Source organism: Corylus avellana, chromosome ca2 (assembly GCF_901000735.1).
Source record: "Corylus avellana chromosome ca2, CavTom2PMs-1.0".
Lineage (NCBI taxonomy): Eukaryota > Viridiplantae > Streptophyta > Magnoliopsida > Fagales > Betulaceae > Corylus > Corylus avellana.
In genome coordinates, this window is record NC_081542.1 from 8,074,460 (window position 1) to 8,092,096 (window position 17,637).

Below are 17,637 nucleotides of genomic sequence, written 5' to 3' on the forward strand. Positions count from 1 at the left end.
AAGGGTTGCCACATTAGTCGTTCACACGCTAACGAAGATGTTTGTTGAACGTGGAAAATGATCATTTTTATTTCAAATCCCCTCAATTTCCTTCCGTTAGTGTATTTAGAAGGGCAGTGTTGTCCAAAAATTTTAACCTAAAAAAAAAATTGGACAATTTTACCCTTCTAAATGCACTAATCAAAAGAAATGTAAATGATTTAAAATTGAGAGGATCATTTTCCCTTGAATGTAGTGTCCTAGATTCTAATAAGAGAGAGCAAAAAATAGTCTGAAAGGCCCTTGCCGTTACACACTATGCTTCATTCTTAATAATGAAAAATACAAATAACTTACTTGGATCAGTATATAATATAATCAATAATTAATTTAATTAAAATTAACACTTAATAATTTATTTGAGTTAATTTATTAGATTTCGCACCTGAATTTTCAGTATTTGCTGGCACTCAGTTTGGCGCACTGCCACATTTCTCTTTCTGCGTCTCCCTGTGTGTTCTGTGTGATGCGCTTCCTCTTCTCCCTGAAAAACCCGATCAAACCTGCTCTCTGCCTATCCACCCTCCTCTCCTCCACCCCCGCTCCACCACCACACGCCCGACTCAGCTTGCTCCGATCCCATTCCGGCTCGTTCGATTCCGCTCCGAGATCGCCAATCTCAATGGCAATCCCGCCGCTGACGGCGATGTCTGTGGCCGCCGTGGATTCCGAAGTGGGCCTTGCGGAACGTTTCTGGATCAAGTTCCGCAGGGAATCGGTGCTCGCTCCCTACGCCCCCTTCGTCCTCTGTTTGGCTTCCGGGAATCTCAGGATCGAAACTTTCCGCCACTACATTGCCCAAGATGTCCACTTTCTCCGCGCCTTCGCGCAAGCGTGAGTTTTTTTTTTTCCTTCTCTTTGTTTATTTTTTGTTTCGATTGCTTGATTTGGTTGGTGGGTTGCTTTTGTTTTTGCTTTATATGGTTCGTTTGGTTGATGGGAAAATGTGAGAGTGGAATTGGGTTACGTACTGGGTTCTGAAACTGTGTGTATTGGCTGCTAAGAAAAGTACGGTAAAGAAGAAAAGAACAAAAATGGAATGATATTGCATTGTGTATACTCAAAAATTTTCCTTGTTTATAGTTCATAAATATTGCGCTTTGTAACTTAACAACCCCAAAAAAAAGGGAAAGAAGAAGATTGTGAGACAATCGATGAACTTGCTGTTGTAGTGAAGTTGGAATTTTGCCAACTTTTCTGTTTCTTAGCGTGCTTGGTTTCTGAGAAAAAGTGGGAAAGAAAAACGCGAGTGACCTAACTCTACCACTGAGTTAAAGGGGCCAATTTGATTCTATAACTTAATAAGCCATTAACTACAATGAGTCTATTGCATATATATATATATGCTCTATTGGCATAGTTGTTTGTGCAGGAACGAGAAATCTAATTTTCCTAGTGGGTGTATGGTAACAAGGAAATTAAGATTATGAATATATATTCTAAATAGAAATTGAAGAAATATATACTGGTTGATTAATGACTTTTTGCCATGTAACTGTCTTTCCTTTGGCCTGAGCATTTGATTATTTATGGTCTTCCTCTGAGGCTCAGCGCCCACCTTCTCTGCTGAATGCATCCCAACAATTTCCCTTAACACTGCTATCTCTTGATTCTCTTTGATTCATATTCATTTGGTTACCCTTATTTTGTCTTTCTTTGTTACATTCGCACATAGTTCTTCTTGGGAACCTGTTTTCCGAGGAAATGGTTTCCAGGATTTTATCTGTGCGTAAAACAAGCTAATAATCCTTTCTGCTTGAGCTTTCTCCTTTATCAGTCCATGGAGATCTGCTCCAATGTTATTGGATTACATTTTTCTTTCAAACCCATTACTTATCAAAATTATTTATTCCTCATGATTCCATTTTTTTGGGTCTGTCTAATTGCTAACAAAATGCATGAAATAAACAAAGAAGTCAGGGTATCAATCTTGGATATCTTTTATCTATCATTTAGAGAACCATAGTGTTTGGCTTAGAAAAAAATGTGGTTTCGAAATTCCATTCACAGTTGCCCATGCCTGAGTATTTGATTTTCCATTTTAGATTTTACTGGACAACTTCCCCCGCCCCGCCCCCTAGTTTGGTTGCTGAGAATGTGTAGGGAAAGTTGATCATAAGATTTTAAATTTTATGATTTGTTAAGCTGCGGAGGAAGTGTGGGAAATTAAAGAAATTAAGGATTCAATTGATAGATTATTCGTTGTTTGAGGATGGAGATAGTTAATGGTAAATCTTAACCAAAGATTTCGACTAATAGGTAATGTGGGTGAGTTTAGAATTGTTTTAGATGAAGTTGGCTTAACTCATATGATTTTAAGTTTTATTCTCTCCGTTCTTTTTGTCAGTTTTCTCAGCAACCATGTGTAGGGTCTGAAATATGTACCTACTCTGATTGAGGTGAGTTTAGCATTTGAAATCCAAAGTCTACATAACAATTATTATTATTATTATTATTATTATTATTGTTATTATTATTATTATTATTATCGGCCTCAGTTTTATTGAGAACTAGAGGATGGGCTATCTGTTTATGGGAAATGTATGTCTATTTTACTTTTTGTTTTTCATTGGATTACAGGTATGAGTTGGCAGGAGAGTGTGCGGATGATGATGATGCAAAGATTTCAATCTCCAACTTGAGGAAGGCAGTTCTGGAGGAGCTGAAAATGCATGATTCATTTGTACAGGTATAATGTTCTCATACTTTCTGTAATCTGCTCAATTTCCAAGAAAATGTTGGTAAACAAAATAAACTTGAAGAGTTAAATCTTATTTTTAATGTTTTGATTTGTTTCGGTTTGTAAATATGGCAAACCCAAGTGGCCAGATAGTTGAATTCGGTTATAGTTTGCAAGTGTGGGAAATTTAGAGGAGATATAACTGATTTTTCTAGAGTCTTTGTTGAACTTTAGTTATTGGAAAGCTTATGGAGTTTTTTTGGTCTAGATGGCATGGACAAAATTGCCATTTTCATATCCTGGCATTTCAAATGGGAGATTTAGAAGGCTTTATGTTTGGAATTTTGGTAGTGGTAATTAACTTGTGGCTAATTTAATTTGGCGAATTGATCAATCTGGTTTGATGAAAATGCACTCTGGCAATGGAGTTTTAAATTCTTTCCTACAAAGTAATTTAAATCATGAATTTTGAATTTATATGCATATAAATCTCTTTTTTATTTTCCTTTCTACATCAGTTATAATCTATGTGGTCTGAATGTATGACTTATGCAGGAATGGGGTTCAGACCATGGGAAGGAGGGCACTGTCAACTCTGCAACAGTGAAGTACACAGATTTCTTGTTGGCAACAGCCTCTGGGAAAGTTGAAGGAGTAAAAGGTCCTGGTAAACTTGCAACTCCTTTTGAAAGAACAAAACTTGCTGCATACACTCTGGGTGCCATGACACCTTGTATGAGGCTGTATGCCTTTTTGGGTAAGGAGTTAAAGGCGCTTTTAGATGTTCATGAGGGCAGTCACCCTTACAGGAAGTGGATTGAAAATTACTCATCTGTAAGTTTTCAGGTGTGTCATCCTATTGAGCTGTGAGCTTTTTCATTTAATTTCTTATATCAATCTGATTAGGCTTTGCTGATTTCAGTCTCAGAGGAAAATTCATTATATAAATGGCCTTCTTTAGTTCAACAGCTCAACCTATTGTTATTTTTGAATTTAGGCATCGGCTGTGCAAACTGAAGACTTGCTCGATAAACTAAGTGTCTCTTTGACAGGAGAAGAGCTTGACATCATTGAAAAACTCTATCACCAAGCTATGAAACTTGAAATAGAGTTCTTCTCTGCTCAGCCAGTTGTTCAGCCAACAGTAGCTCCTCTGACCAAAGAGCATAACCCTGTAGAGGATCGTCTTATAATATTTTCTGATTTTGATTTGACATGCACTGTTGTTGATTCTTCGGCTATTTTGGCGGAAATTGCAATAGTAACAGCACCAAAATCTGATAAAATTGAATCGGAAAATCAACTGGCTCGGATGTCATCAGCTGATCTTAGGAATACGTGGGGGCTTCTTTCCCAGCAGTACACAGAAGAGTACGAGCAATGCATAGAAAGCATTATGCTCCCTGAGAAAGGTTAATTATTTACTGCATTTATTGTAGGAAACTTTAAGGCTGTCTTTGTTTCAATGGAAATTATTTAATGGAAGACTTGGATCCATTGAAAATGACATGTTAGTGAAATATTTGTTCTCCTTAGTCATTTGGGAATGATGTAGTTTTGAAAGAATAAAGGAGAACTAAAGAGATTGACACTTTGCATACATAATGAGGGTTTACATGAACATTCTTTGGATTTACATAAGGACCAAACCTTCTTTTTGTGCACAGTGGAAGATAATCTCCCTAATAGAATTCATGATATTATTTCCAACATTTTGTTCCAATAGAAGGCTTCTGCGGTTTTCCATTAAACAAAAACAAACTGACGTATTAACTCTATATTAAAATTTATGAAAAATTTCTTGGAAGTATTTGCATAAATTTACTTTCTCATGTATGTTTTGTTTTCATGTCTGTGGCTTTGCAGTTGATGGGCTCAAGTATGAAGCTCTATGTAAAGCACTTGAGCAACTTTCAGATTTTGAGAAAAGGGCAAATGATAGAGTGATTGAGTCTGGGGTACTTAAGGGTCTAAATTTTGAAGACATAAAACGAGCTGGCGAACGTCTTATTCTTCAAGATGGTTGTACTGCTTTCTTTCAGAAAATTGTAAAGAATGTAAATTTGACTGCAAATGTGCATCTACTTTCATACTGTTGGTGTGGTGACCTCATTAGATCTGCCTTTTCGTCAGGTATGTTCCTTACCAATTGGAATTGTGGAATGTGATATTCTTAACATATATTTTTTCTAATTTAGGTTTATAATTATATGCTTTACACAAGTTATAGTCTCTTATGCCCTTTATTTTTCTATTTCCCATTTGGACTAGATGACGAGCACTTTTTCTTCATGTAATTATTTGTTCACAGTTTGATTCCTCTGATGCTTATACTTGACGTCTAAAGAACAACTGAGTTGCTCACTTGATCCCTCTTGTTTTGAGAGCATTCTGTGACTCCTATGTGGTTTTGCATGTGCAAAACATATTGATTATTTTTCTTCGATATAGATTCTAGTATATAATGCTTAGTTTATTTGGCTTTGCAAGAGCTTTACTCTATATCCATGTCAAAGCCAAGGAGGATTAGCTTGTCCCTGTTTTAAAATTTTATTTCATGGTATCTCTTAGTGTAAAATTGCAAACGTTTGGTCGATATTCTGAAAACAAAATCTAAAGTATGTAATTTTAGGTTGGAAGGGCATGAAACACTTGCTTAGGTACTAAGATCAAATCAAAGTTAAAAGTCTTTTGCCTTGATGAAGTTGGAAGAAGAATAACTTGAAAGATTAAGTATTGCAAGCCAATACACCAACTTGCATGTTATTACTGATGTGTAAAATCAAAGTAAGGATAACTTTCACTTTGAAGTATTAAATTCTAATTTTAAATGGTTAATAGTAATGTCTACAAAAAAAATCTATCTGGAAGTGAGGACCAGAATACATTGATGCTTATGATGATAACAATCATCAACTGAAGCTAATGGCCTTTGATTTAATATTAAAATTTTGATTTACAACATAATATTACTATTTGTATCTGTAGTTGACAATCTGTAACGACCCAGAGAAAGCGTTAACCACATCTGCGCTATTTTAGTTACTACCTTTTTCATACAAACTCTTAACATATTATCTATTCTATTCTCTACTTTCTTTAAATATTGTTTTTCAATGTTTTTTTTAACCTACCGTTTTCTTCCCCCCTCTCTTGTCTCTCTCCCTCCCAGCAAACCATACCACACCAGAACTTCAGCAAAGAACCAAAGAGCCAAAGAAGAAGAATTTCTGAATTAGCATCCTTGTATCAGAATTTTAGCAAAGAACCAAAGACACCCCAAAGCAAGCACATGCGGAACGAGCTGGCCCGGATTCATCGATTGAATCAATAGGAATCATAAAACCCTTTGGAACACTATAAGAAAGCCCAAACTTTCTCTCTCCACGCCATCCCCCATTTCCAAAGCTCTCTCGGAGACTACAACTTCTTTCTCTCTCTCTAGAGTCATTGCTTTTTGTTTGTGCGTGGGAAAATAGAGGAGGATTTAGACATGTCGCCGCCGCTGAAGGAGATGATGAATGACAACTTGGATTTGCCGGACAAGGGCCCCATACTCAAGGTCAACGAGGAGAAGGAGATTGACAAGTAGGGATTGAAGAAGAAGCTTTGTAAAGGGCGAGGGAGAGGGAGAGAGGGGGAGAGAAGGGAGAGAAGAATAAAAAAATTGTTCAGTGTGCTACAATGAACTTTCACATATGAAAGTTCATGGTAGCAAAAATTTCAAATTAGCTATATTGTTGGAGACGGAAAAAGGCTCATAATAGTTATATTTAACTAATATGAGCCCTTTAGAGCATCTATTGAAGATGCTCTTATAAAGTCCAGTTTCACATAATAAATAAGCATTGTAAGACTTAGCACCCATGAATGTCTTTATAAAACATCCACTATATGTGGTCTACTTACTCCTCTTCCCAATATAGGACCAAAGTGTTACAATCTCATCCCTTTGAACTTATGACGTCCTCATCAGAATTGCGTCATGCAGTGGTCCACATTACTAGATGGCTCTGATACTATTTGTAACAACTTAGGGAAAGTGCTAGTCACAATTGCACTATCATCCCAAAAGGACTAAGTCAATTTGGAACTTTCCTAGAATCACTTTTAAAGTCCAGTTTTACCTAGTAAGTAAGCAATGTGAGATTTAGTAGCTATGAGTGTCTTTATAAACTATTTGCTCTATGTGGACTACTCTTTTTTCCAATATAAGACCAAGGTGTTACACAATCATATTTATTGTCGTGTATATTTAAGTTTTTTGGATGCTTAAAAAGGAAGAGGGATAGGCGAAGAGTTCAAATACCACTTGGTGAAGTGGTCGCAGGTTTGCACTCCGATCAAGGAAGGAGGGTTGGGTATTAGGAACTTATTGGTCTTCAACCGCGCTCTTTTAGGGAAATGGTTGTGGCGTTATGGGTCGGAAAAAGATGCTTGGTGGAGAGTTGTGGTAGATGCGAAGTTTGTAAGCTTATGGGGAGGGTGGTGTTCTGTTGAGCCTGGAGGATCGTTTGGGGTGGGGTTATGGAGGAATATTAGGAAAGGGTGGGAACCTTTCAAAGGCTTTACGAGATTTGAAGCGGGGGATGGGTCTAGGATTAGCTTTTGGCATGATTGGTGGTGTGGAGATTCATCTCTCAAGATAGCTTTCCCGATCCTTTTTACTATTGCTTGTGCGAAGGATGCCTCAGTTGCGGATAACGTGGAGATGCTAGGTGTATCCAATCAGTGGAATGTGAGTTTTTCAAGAGAGGCTCATGATTGAGAGGTGGATGCCTTTGCTTCCTTCTTCTAGGTGTTACATTCGGCTAGAGTGAGAAGAGGGTCGGAAGATAGATTATGGTGGAACTCTTCCAAAAGAGGTACTTTCAAGGTCAAGTCTCTCTTTTTCTCCTTGGCATGTTTGGAAGGGAGGAGGTTTCCCTGGAAGAGTGTGTGGCGAACACAGGCTCCTTCAAGGGCAGCGTTTTTTGCGTGGTCGGCGGCTTGGGGGAAAATTCTGACCTTAGATAACTTCAGAAAGCGAAATGTGATTGTGGTGAACAGATGTTGGATGTGCAAGAAGAGCGAGGAGACGGTGGATCATCTTGTTCTTCATTGTGAGGTGGTGTCTGCTTTGTGGAGTGCCTTTTTTGCCCATTTTGGGTTATCATGGGTGATGCCTGGTTGGGTTTTCGAGTTGCTAGCCTTTGGTTGGTGGGGAAGGAAGATGGTGCCTACTTGCTTTTTTTGGTGTCTATGGAGAGAGAAATAATAGGTGCTTCGAGGATGTGGAGAGGTCTTTCCAGGACATTTTATCCTATTGTTTGCATACTCTGTATCTTTGGACTGTAGCGTTTGTTTTTCCGGTTTCTATTAGCTATGATGATTTCCTTGTACGTTTTTCCCGTTCTAGTTAGGTGATCCTCTTTGTATACTTTCAGTGTGCTTTGGGGCACCTTACGCTTTTAATAAAATCTGTTACTTATCAAAAAAAAAGAAAAAGGGCCCCTATAGGTGGTTGAGTTAGATGATGGAAGTAGGGATTATTAGTCTAGTGGCTTTGTGGTGCTTTTTCATGCCATAGTTTGAGGGGCATTCCTTTCTCGACTATTAATAGGGGATTGTCATCCTTGTTTTCATAGAATAGTCATTTTTTGTTTGTGCCTCCGTATAATTTGTACATGATTAAGATAAAAATCATGAGTGCCTTTTTTGTTTGTCTTCATTCTTAAACAAACAAGTAGAGCCTTTTGACAGTACCACCCTTTAAGTAACTTCTTGAGGATCTAGGTATTAAAAGATTAAAAGAAGCTGGTGCTGAATGTGTAAACCAGTGGTGAAACAGTTGACACTGCTATTACACTGCTCAGTTGCATCTTTTCTGTTGCTTGCTTAGTCTTGATGGATTTTTTTTTTTTTTTTTTTACCTTTTTCTCTATCAATTTATGTATAATTTTCTTTGTTTCATGAAGCAGGGGATTTACATGAGCTGAACATACACGCAAATGAATTCACTTTTAAGGAATCCATTTCTACGGGTGAGATTGTTAAGAAGGTCGAGTCTCCGCTTGACAAACTTGAAGCTTTTAAGAATATATCTAATGATTGCAGCAATGACAGGAAGAACTTGACTGTTTACATTGGAGACTCAGTGGGTGACTTACTTTGTCTGCTTGAGGCAGATATAGGAATTGTGATTGGGTCAAGTTCAAGCCTTAGGAGAGTGGGGAATCAGTTTGGTGTTTCTTTTGTCCCATTGTTCCCTGGCTTAGTCAAGAAACAGAAAGATTACGTTGAAGGAAGGTTTTCTAGTTGGAAGGGGCTGTCTGGCACTCTTTACACAGTCTCTAGTTGGGCTGAAATACATGCCTTCATTTTTGGGTGTTAGAATCATATTTTTCGTTCTCACGCACTCAGTATCTTGGCAAATGAAGGACTCAATTCATATATAATGCAATAGAAAATACAAGTTGGTGGCTAATTTTATTAGGGGCCACCCATTTGCTGCAGTCTTCCCTTTTTCTGTTTTTTCTGCAGGGTCTTCTTGTTCAAAGATTTGATGTCGGTCTATTGGTTGCATATGGTGTAAACATGGTATTTCTGTTCCCCTCTCATTACTCTTTGCTCATTTTTATCTCCTATAATAGCTCTGAATTATACTTATATTTTAAGACTCGTGCACCTTTCAGGTATTCTGAGGTGGCTGGAAGCAATGATTCAGAACAAAGATTGTTACATATATTTGTCCATATAAACATTTCAAGCGCTGTATCCCTATCTTCACAGGTTATTGCTATTCTATATTTGAGAGGAATGGCAGTTAAAAAGAATATATGTATTTTCAGTTAAATTCTTGACTATTTATTAGATCAGATGCAAATGAATGATTATGTTCTGATGTTGCATCCTATCTCCGATTTTAACGAGAATTTGGAGCACGTTGTGCCCCATAAATAAATGATTATGATCTGATGTTGCGTCACAGCAACATAGTAAGATAGTTGTGGGATAAAGATGAAGTATATAACATTAGTTTTTTTTTTTTTTTTGTTGCTTGTTTTCTAGTTTTTTGGATAGCTTCAGCAAGGTGACAAAACTGTCATTCTTAATTATGAGAGCCCTAGCTAAAGGCTTAATTAAAGCCAGGGATAGAGTAGCCGCCAAGATAGAAAGATGAAGGATCAATGTTAGAGGAGAGGTCGACAAGACTGCTTGTTGGTCGATTTGTTGGCTTGAGGCCAACAGCCTATATATTGGGGACAATTAATGCACTAGTAGTATTAATGGTTGTTTCGAACTACAAGAGCAGAAAGATGCTAGTGGATAAGGATAACAATATACATATAGCTCCACCACACACACACACACACACACACACAAACACAAACACACATAGTTTAGACGGCGACGCCTTCAAGCAAATGAAGATTTGGCGGAAAAAGCTGGTCACCGTCACCGTGGGAACCAGCCCTCGGCCGGCTAGAAGGATCCAAGGGCCTCTAGGCAAAGGAGCTAGCTTCCTAGCGTCCTATATATATATATGGGAAAGATGAAGCAACGATTGAGGTCCCAGATGTACTGACTGGAGGAAGGCTAAAGTGACGGTCAAGATGCTAGCTAGCTAGTTAGCCGTTGTGAGTTGTGATTCCAGTCACAAAGGTAATCTTCTACTCTAAATTCTCTAATATCATCTTAGATGATGTTATTTGCATGTTATCACTCTGTTCATATTCTGCATGTACTAGCTAGCTTTATAATCATAGATTTACATACGTATGGCCGGGTTTGTAGATTTAAGCTGTTAAGTTTTGGTATTATGAGTAGGAGACTGGTACCCCAAGTTAATTTGAGAAACCAATTAAACAGAAGAAAACCAGGAAATAAGGTCACTAGAACAAACAACATACAAGAAAACAAAAACCTAATGAAAAAACACACAAAAAAATTAAAGAAAATCTTGAGTGAAAATTAGGGTTAACAGTTAAGAGTCTTAGAAAGACAAGGTTTTAGTCCTTCCTTGGCTCCTGCTGATATGAATCGTCTGCAGAAAACTCATTCGTTTACCCTGAAAAGGGCACACACTTTTATGGAATCCTACTAGAACATAACCAGGGAGGCAGCCTATCTAGTGGAGTATCAATATCAAATAATTTAACTTACATAGCAAATGCACTAAACCCAGAAAATTAAAAAAAAATAAAAATAAAAAATAAATTAATGGATAAATTTGAAGGCATGGCATGTTGACTGCCACTTTTGTGCATCCCTTTAGACAGAAATTTGTAAGTGAGGCCCCACGATATGTCAATGGTGTTCAATAAAAGCCAAAGCAAGTATAGAAAATGGGCACAGGTAAAGCTTTTTCTGCAATATCCATCTTTTTTTAAACAAGTACCATTATATTTAGTGCTTTGCTGTGCATTAAAGTGGAACAAGTTCTTGACAAAATTGTTAGTATTAGGTGTCAAAAGAAAATCTTTTTGGTGGAATGGTGGGCTGTCTTTACATGTTTGTGACTTGTGAGAGAGATCCATGATTGTTTAGAGCTTAAGGAGCACAAACGTTGTTATTTACCATCCACGATTTTTTTTTTTTTTTTTTTCCCATTATTATAAGCACTTTACTTTTTCTAATGGGGTTTAGAGCGTTCTTACCCGACTTATTAAATTTACTCAATATTTTAGCCAAAAAAAAAAAAAAAAAAATCACGTTTTTTCTATTTTAATTATCCACTCTTTTTTAGCTATCTATTTTCAGTATTTTATTTAAATATTCTTTTCAAAGAAAATTTTTTTTTTCTTCATTCTTTATTCTTTAGTGAGAGGAAAGAGAATGTTAGAGATTACAAAATGTTTATGTTTTCTAGAGTAGGTGAGTGAATATTGTAACAACTCACCAAATTGTTGAGCTGGATGTAGCTCCATTTGCTCCCATTTTAGTATCCCGACTAGTAAAATGAGAATGCTCTCAAATTTTGGCTATATATGATGTGTTCAGCTTCAATAAGCTTTGCCAAGTTTTAATGAGCCTTAAGAGTAATGCTAAACCTACAATTTTGTTTTTTTTTTTTTTTTTTGAACAATTTGTTGACCATGTGCTAGCATATGATTGGAGTCACATCAACTATATATATATATATATATATTACACCCCCGAGTCACACGTAAATGAGTTATAGGTCTAACATTATACTTCAAAATATATAATTAGGTAATCACATGTAGAAACTTTATAGCCCTTTTAAGTCTGTATTTCTACTAAAAATGAAAGGCAAATAGTTTTATTGTGGGCTTTTAGTTTGAATAATAATAAGAAGTTATTGATGTGATATAATTGTAAAATGAAATTTAAATTTTTTGTGAGAGAAAAATTGAAGAAAATTGTTTGTTAATAGTTTTGAAATAAAGTTGATTTTTATTTTTTATTTTTTGAAAAAAATGAAAATATGGGGAGTGTGATTTGCCAAACGTGGCCATTATGTCTCTAACAAGCCATCAAAAGAGGCATTTTGCAAATTCTAGCCTTTTCAAATAGAAAATATGTCTCCTTTTCCCATTTTTCTTCGTTACTTTTTTCATGAGAGTGTCCAAATGTTTTTTTCACCAAAAGTTGGCAATTGATTTTAGAGGATGGGAAGCTAGCTAGGAGAGTGCAATTGATCCACATAGACATTTTTCATATATCATTAACCTTTCAAAAAAGAGAAATAGCACAAGCTACATCTAATTAAGTTTTACAAAATAAGTGCTTGAGTTTTGACTTTCGCCGTTGGCCGCTCTCAGCCTCTCTCACTCGCCCTCTCTCTCTCTCTCTCTCTCGTTGACTGCTTTGTCTTCGTTTTAACCTAGGACTTTTTGTGAAAACCTGTATTGTTGCTTGTATTGCCTTGTGTGGCTTACTTGTTAGGTTTGTTTAGCATTCTTCTTGTTGTGGTTTATATGTTTCAGAATGGGTGTTAGTGGTGGGTGTTGTTGCTGCTAATAGCTACTACTATTGTAGTTGGTGATGGTGGCTGTGATGTTGCTGCTTGGTGTGAGTGGAGTGTATAAATTGAATTGTCCCATGGAGTGATGTTTGCATGTGATGGCTGCCTAGGATATTCTGATTAACCCAAATTATAAGTCCACATGTGGGCGGATACGATGGTGAAATAGGGTTGAAATCTGCTCGTATAAGGCGAAGCTTAGCCTAGGCTTCATTAATCCTTGAACCACCCTTTGCTGGAGTAGAGAGAGATGTAGCTACCCCTCTACCCATAAAGAAGGGGGGTTAACCACACCACAACAAAATGAATGACTCGCGTAACTACCCTCCAATAGAAGGGTGGCTAACACAGCTAACTCCTAATAGGAAGGGTGGCTTAAGCAGCCAACCCAACTGGTTGTGGTCCATCTTTGCATGGATACTTGTTCCCTCCTACTGCGTACACCCCTCCACCATTCTTCTTATGTATTGAACTTTTTTTATATGACTTTTAATACACATGGCACATTTTTATTAGTCTTACATTCAAAATATGGTCAAAACCCTAAATCTGGAACATATAAAGTAATTTCCTTTTTTTTTTCCTAGGTATATATATATATATATATATATATATATATATATATATAGTGATGATCACGCCAGTTTCCTTAATAAAGTAGAAAAATGCCACTGGGCTATAGATGGAATTAAATAGTTGCAGAAAGCGATGCCACTGAGGAATTGGGTTGATTTTTTATCCAATTTGATCCCTCTCAGCCTCTAATTTGAGAAGCAGATCAATATTTTTTTTATATCGTTTTGAAATTAAAGAAATGGAAGTGGATGGAATCTTGGCACTTGGAATCAATATGACCTAAATTAGGCTGAGGACCACCCCTCCTTTGCAATTATATCCAACTAATTAATTAAATCATCAAACTATGTATCCTTGACTTCCATACTTAATTAATTCTATTTCAAGTCTATGATATACTATATTTTATTTACTAATCATGTGAAATAGGATTTTATTTTCCTCTCCTGAATTATAAATGATTTTATTTACTAATTCTATTTCAAGTATATATATATATAGAATTACATATTGTGTCAGAAAGTAGCTGGATTTAGTCTTTTAAGTACTGAAAGCAGCAAGGAAAAAGTTGCTGGCATTATATATCATGTTCGGATAAAGAACCTTTCTAATAAAGTAGAAAAGACATAAATTAATAATAGGGGTTTGCAATTTTTTTTAAAGAAAATATTTTATACGAGAAATGCTAATCTGAGTCCATCCTACCCAAATGTTGTGTAAAACTTCATTTTACGGTCTTCAATAAAAATTTGACATATGAGATAAAAACATTAAATATAATAGAGATAAAAATACTGTATCTTTAATTCAAATCTAGAGATAAAAATATTGTATTTTTCATTCAAATCAATCCTATGGACTTTTTCATTTGTTTTGATCCAACGCCCACAACCCACCCACATCTGAGCTCTCAACACCGAAGTCTCCAAAACCGAACAAGACAGTGGTTCTGTTGGTTTTATCAATAAATATTTTGTCTATGAGGTATTTTGTCAAGAAAAGAAAAATTATTTGGTATGAAGGGTTATATTCTTTTTTGGTGTTTCAAGTTAAAATGTCACTTCCTATTAAAGGGTGCAAAACACCCGGTTTACTTCTCAATACTATTTAGTAGACTATTATACTACTCGGATGGTATGACATCAGGGATGGAACCATAAATTGTTATCGACACGGACCAAAGCACAAATTTGAAATATATTTAAATAGGAAGCTAGCCAAATAATTGATGAGAAATATATTAAGATTAAATACTAAATTAATCTATATAACATAAAATTAGTATTAAGAAAATATAAACAAAATAAAAAAATAATAATAATAATTTTTGAATATAATTCAATTTTCAATTTAATCCATAAATGTAAAAACTTATAAGAGATAACCATCACACAGAGTCACATGTACATTATTAAAACTTAAAATTTATGGACTTTTTTTAAGGTCTAGGACCAAACTTTGGACTTTATTTTAATAGGTCCGGGGCCAAACTAAAAACTTGTGGCTTAAATTCACATTTTAAAGTAGATTTAATAATAATAATAAAAAAAATTCAAAACTATAGGGTGGCCATGGCCCACCCCCGTTTGCATGTGAGTCCAACTTTGCGTGGCATTTATTTATTTTTCATTTAGAAAAACTCTTGCTGATTTGAAGATTGAATTTTATTGTCACATCTTCTAAATTATATGGCAGTCGTGTACAGTGTTAGTGTATATATATATATATATATATGGGGTAAAGAGAAATCATATTTTTAACGACTACTCTCACGTACGTCTCAGTGGTAGGCCTCCATTGATAATCTTTTTCCCCGATCTTATTATTCCCACTTAAAGCGGAAAGGAATATGTAATGCATGTATATGTCTCTCATCACATCCACATGCATGTGTCTTCTTGCAGAAAATGAAAATGAAAATGAAAATGATTTTCATGAGGATAATAATTCCTAGCTAGGTTTGATTCTGCTAAACGTACAATAAAATAGATGTTCCACCTAGAATGTATACTTTCATATTCCACCACATGGGAAGGGATTGATGTCTCTAATTAATTAAATGGAATACCATATATATATATATTAGAGCATAACGTTGACTCAACATATATACCTCCACCACTACTAGGCGATGTAAACGGTATAATACTCTTATTTTGTATATGTATCTGCATTTTACGGAAGGTATATTTTATTAACTATCCACCCGTCTAAAGGGGTAGAATCAGGGGCGGAACTATATGGTCCCTTGAGGGCCTATAATACTCTTACCTCGCATCTGTATCTGCACTTTGTAGAAGGTATATTTTATTACTGTCCACTCGTCAAAGGGGGCAGAATCAAGGGCAAAACTACATGGCTCATTGGGGGAGGGGCATATAATACTCTTATTTCGCATCTGTATTTGCACCTTGTGGAGGGTATATTTTATTAACTGTCCACCCGTTTAAAGTGGCATAATCAGGGGCGGAACTACATGGCCCCTTTGAGAGAGGGGGGGATGTAGTCCCCAATTTTTTTTTTTTTAAAAAAAATCCTTAAGATTTTTTAAAAATTAAAATTTTACCTCTAAATTTTTTAGTTTTGCCTGCCCCCTCCCCCCAAACTCCATTTACTTTTAAATTTTTAGGATAAATGCAAAATTGGTCCATGTGGTTAGCCTAATTTACAAATCACTCCATGTGGTTTAAAAAATAATTTATAGGTTCATAGGGTAAGCCAAAATAATATTTTACTCCCTGAACTCATTTTCTGTTAAATGACTTAACAGAAATTGTTACATTGCCACATCATACCCAATAAAAATAAGACACGTGTTCTTTTTTATTTATGCTTTTAAAAAATTACAAATAAGCTTTTCCACGGCATTTTGAGGCTCCAATACACACTTCACGTCAAATTAAATAAACTTAATCCCGCTATATCTCCTATGCCACCGTCATCTTCATCTTCCCCAACAATTCTTGCCGTCGTCTTCATCTGTTTTTGTTAAGACTTACATCCACACATGAATATTCCTACAAGCACAAGCACCATCTTACACATGCACACTAAGGGACAAAACAAGCCCCACAAAAGATAAAAAAAATAAAAAATAAAAAAATAAAATAAAAAATTGCATATCTAAAAAAGGAGATCACTTTTTAAATGATGAACCTACGGTTTGCTTTTTAAAGCCACCATCTTTCAATATCTATTTAACACAAACCAGAAAGCACTTGCCATAAAACAAAAACAAAAAAACTAGACACACAGAGAGGGAGAGATTGTTTCCATAGAAAAGCATTGCCAAAAAACGCAGATGTCCAAATCTCAGACGCAGATGAAGATGACGGCAAGAATCATTGGAGAAGATAAAGACGACAGAGGCACAGTGGATATAGAGGGATTAGGTTTATTTAAAATAATGTGGAAAAACTTATTTGTCATTTTTTAAAAGTATAAATAAAAAAGAACATGTGCATTATTTTTATTGGGTGTGATGTGGCAATGTAATGGTTTCCGTTAAGTCATTTAACGGAAAATGAATTCAGGGAGTAAAATGTTATTTTGGCCTACCCTAGGGACTTATAAATTATTTTTTAAACCACAAGGAGCGATTTGTAAATTAGGCCAATCACAATGACCAATTTTGCATTTATCCCTAAATTTTTTAATTTTGTCTCTCCAAACTCCAAATTCTAGTTCCGCCTGTGGGCAAAATCCACCCGTAACCACACACAAGCGAATGGTTTTCTAAATCTTTTACTAACCGGCCGTGACATCGATCCACTTTGCATTTTGGACTTTTTTTTTTAGCTTTTCTAGGGCTTCTTTTGTTTTGAATTTTTTTTTCAAAAAAAAAAAAAAAAAAAAGCCTGTAGACTTAACTGATATGGATCTATTTTTAGGTCTTTCTATGAGCTTTTTTTAGACGGACTTAATCCAATTTTTGAACTAAAATACACTTATAAATTGTAATATGAAAATAAAAATTGAATTATAAATATTTGGCAATACAAGAATTATAAATTGGATTCTAATATTAAAAAAAAAAAAAAAATCTATCTATAAAATGAGACATTAGAGTTTCAATTCGTTTCCTACTCTTTTCCCTAAACAAAACAACAAATGTTTTGTTGGATCCGCCTCTGCCTACTCATATTTTACTGACCACTCGCACGCACATGAAATTAGAGATTGAAAATCTGCTCGTAACCCATACAAATAGGCGCGTATTTTAGAAAGTTTTTAACCACCAACATGAACACTCTAGCAATATCTTCAAAATCTCATCATGGGCAAGTTTCCACTCTCATCATGGCCGGTGGCCTCTATCTTGTTGTAATGAATGTGTAATTTTACTTTCCAAAAAAAAAAAAAAGGTTTCAAA

General features: G+C 35.6%; 1 protein-coding gene across 2 annotated transcripts; it reads left to right on the top strand.

The window, feature by feature from the left end:
- Positions 1-444: 444 nt before the first annotated feature.
- On the top strand, positions 445-9,700 carry LOC132170513 (bifunctional TH2 protein, mitochondrial). 2 transcript variants are annotated; one of them, XM_059581516.1, is made up of 7 exons: positions 445-873; positions 2,620-2,728; positions 3,275-3,565; positions 3,717-4,131; positions 4,586-4,852; positions 8,680-9,298; positions 9,394-9,700. In XM_059581516.1, the coding sequence occupies exons 1-6, from the start codon at positions 506-508 to the stop codon at positions 9,090-9,092; spliced, it is 1,863 nt and encodes a 620-aa protein (XP_059437499.1). In that variant the 5' UTR covers positions 445-505; the 3' UTR covers positions 9,093-9,298; positions 9,394-9,700. The 2 variants fall into 2 exon arrangements, with proteins under 2 accessions (XP_059437499.1, XP_059437500.1); XM_059581517.1 differs by having other exon boundaries at positions 3,275-3,553.
- Positions 9,701-17,637: the final 7,937 nt, after the last annotated feature.

What these genes read in the sequence shown, in the direction of transcription:
- LOC132170513 (XM_059581516.1), top strand. Translation starts at nt 506, where the DNA reads ATGCGCTTCCTCTTCTCCCTGAAAAACCCGATCAAACCTGCTCTCTGC. An exon ending in CATTATGCTCCCTGAGAAAG is followed by an intron (nt 4,132 to 4,585) that starts GTTAATTATTTA and finishes GTGGCTTTGCAG; the next exon opens with TTGATGGGCTCAAGTATGAA. An exon ending in TAGATCTGCCTTTTCGTCAG is followed by an intron (nt 4,853 to 8,679) that starts GTATGTTCCTTA and finishes TTCATGAAGCAG; the next exon opens with GGGATTTACATGAGCTGAAC.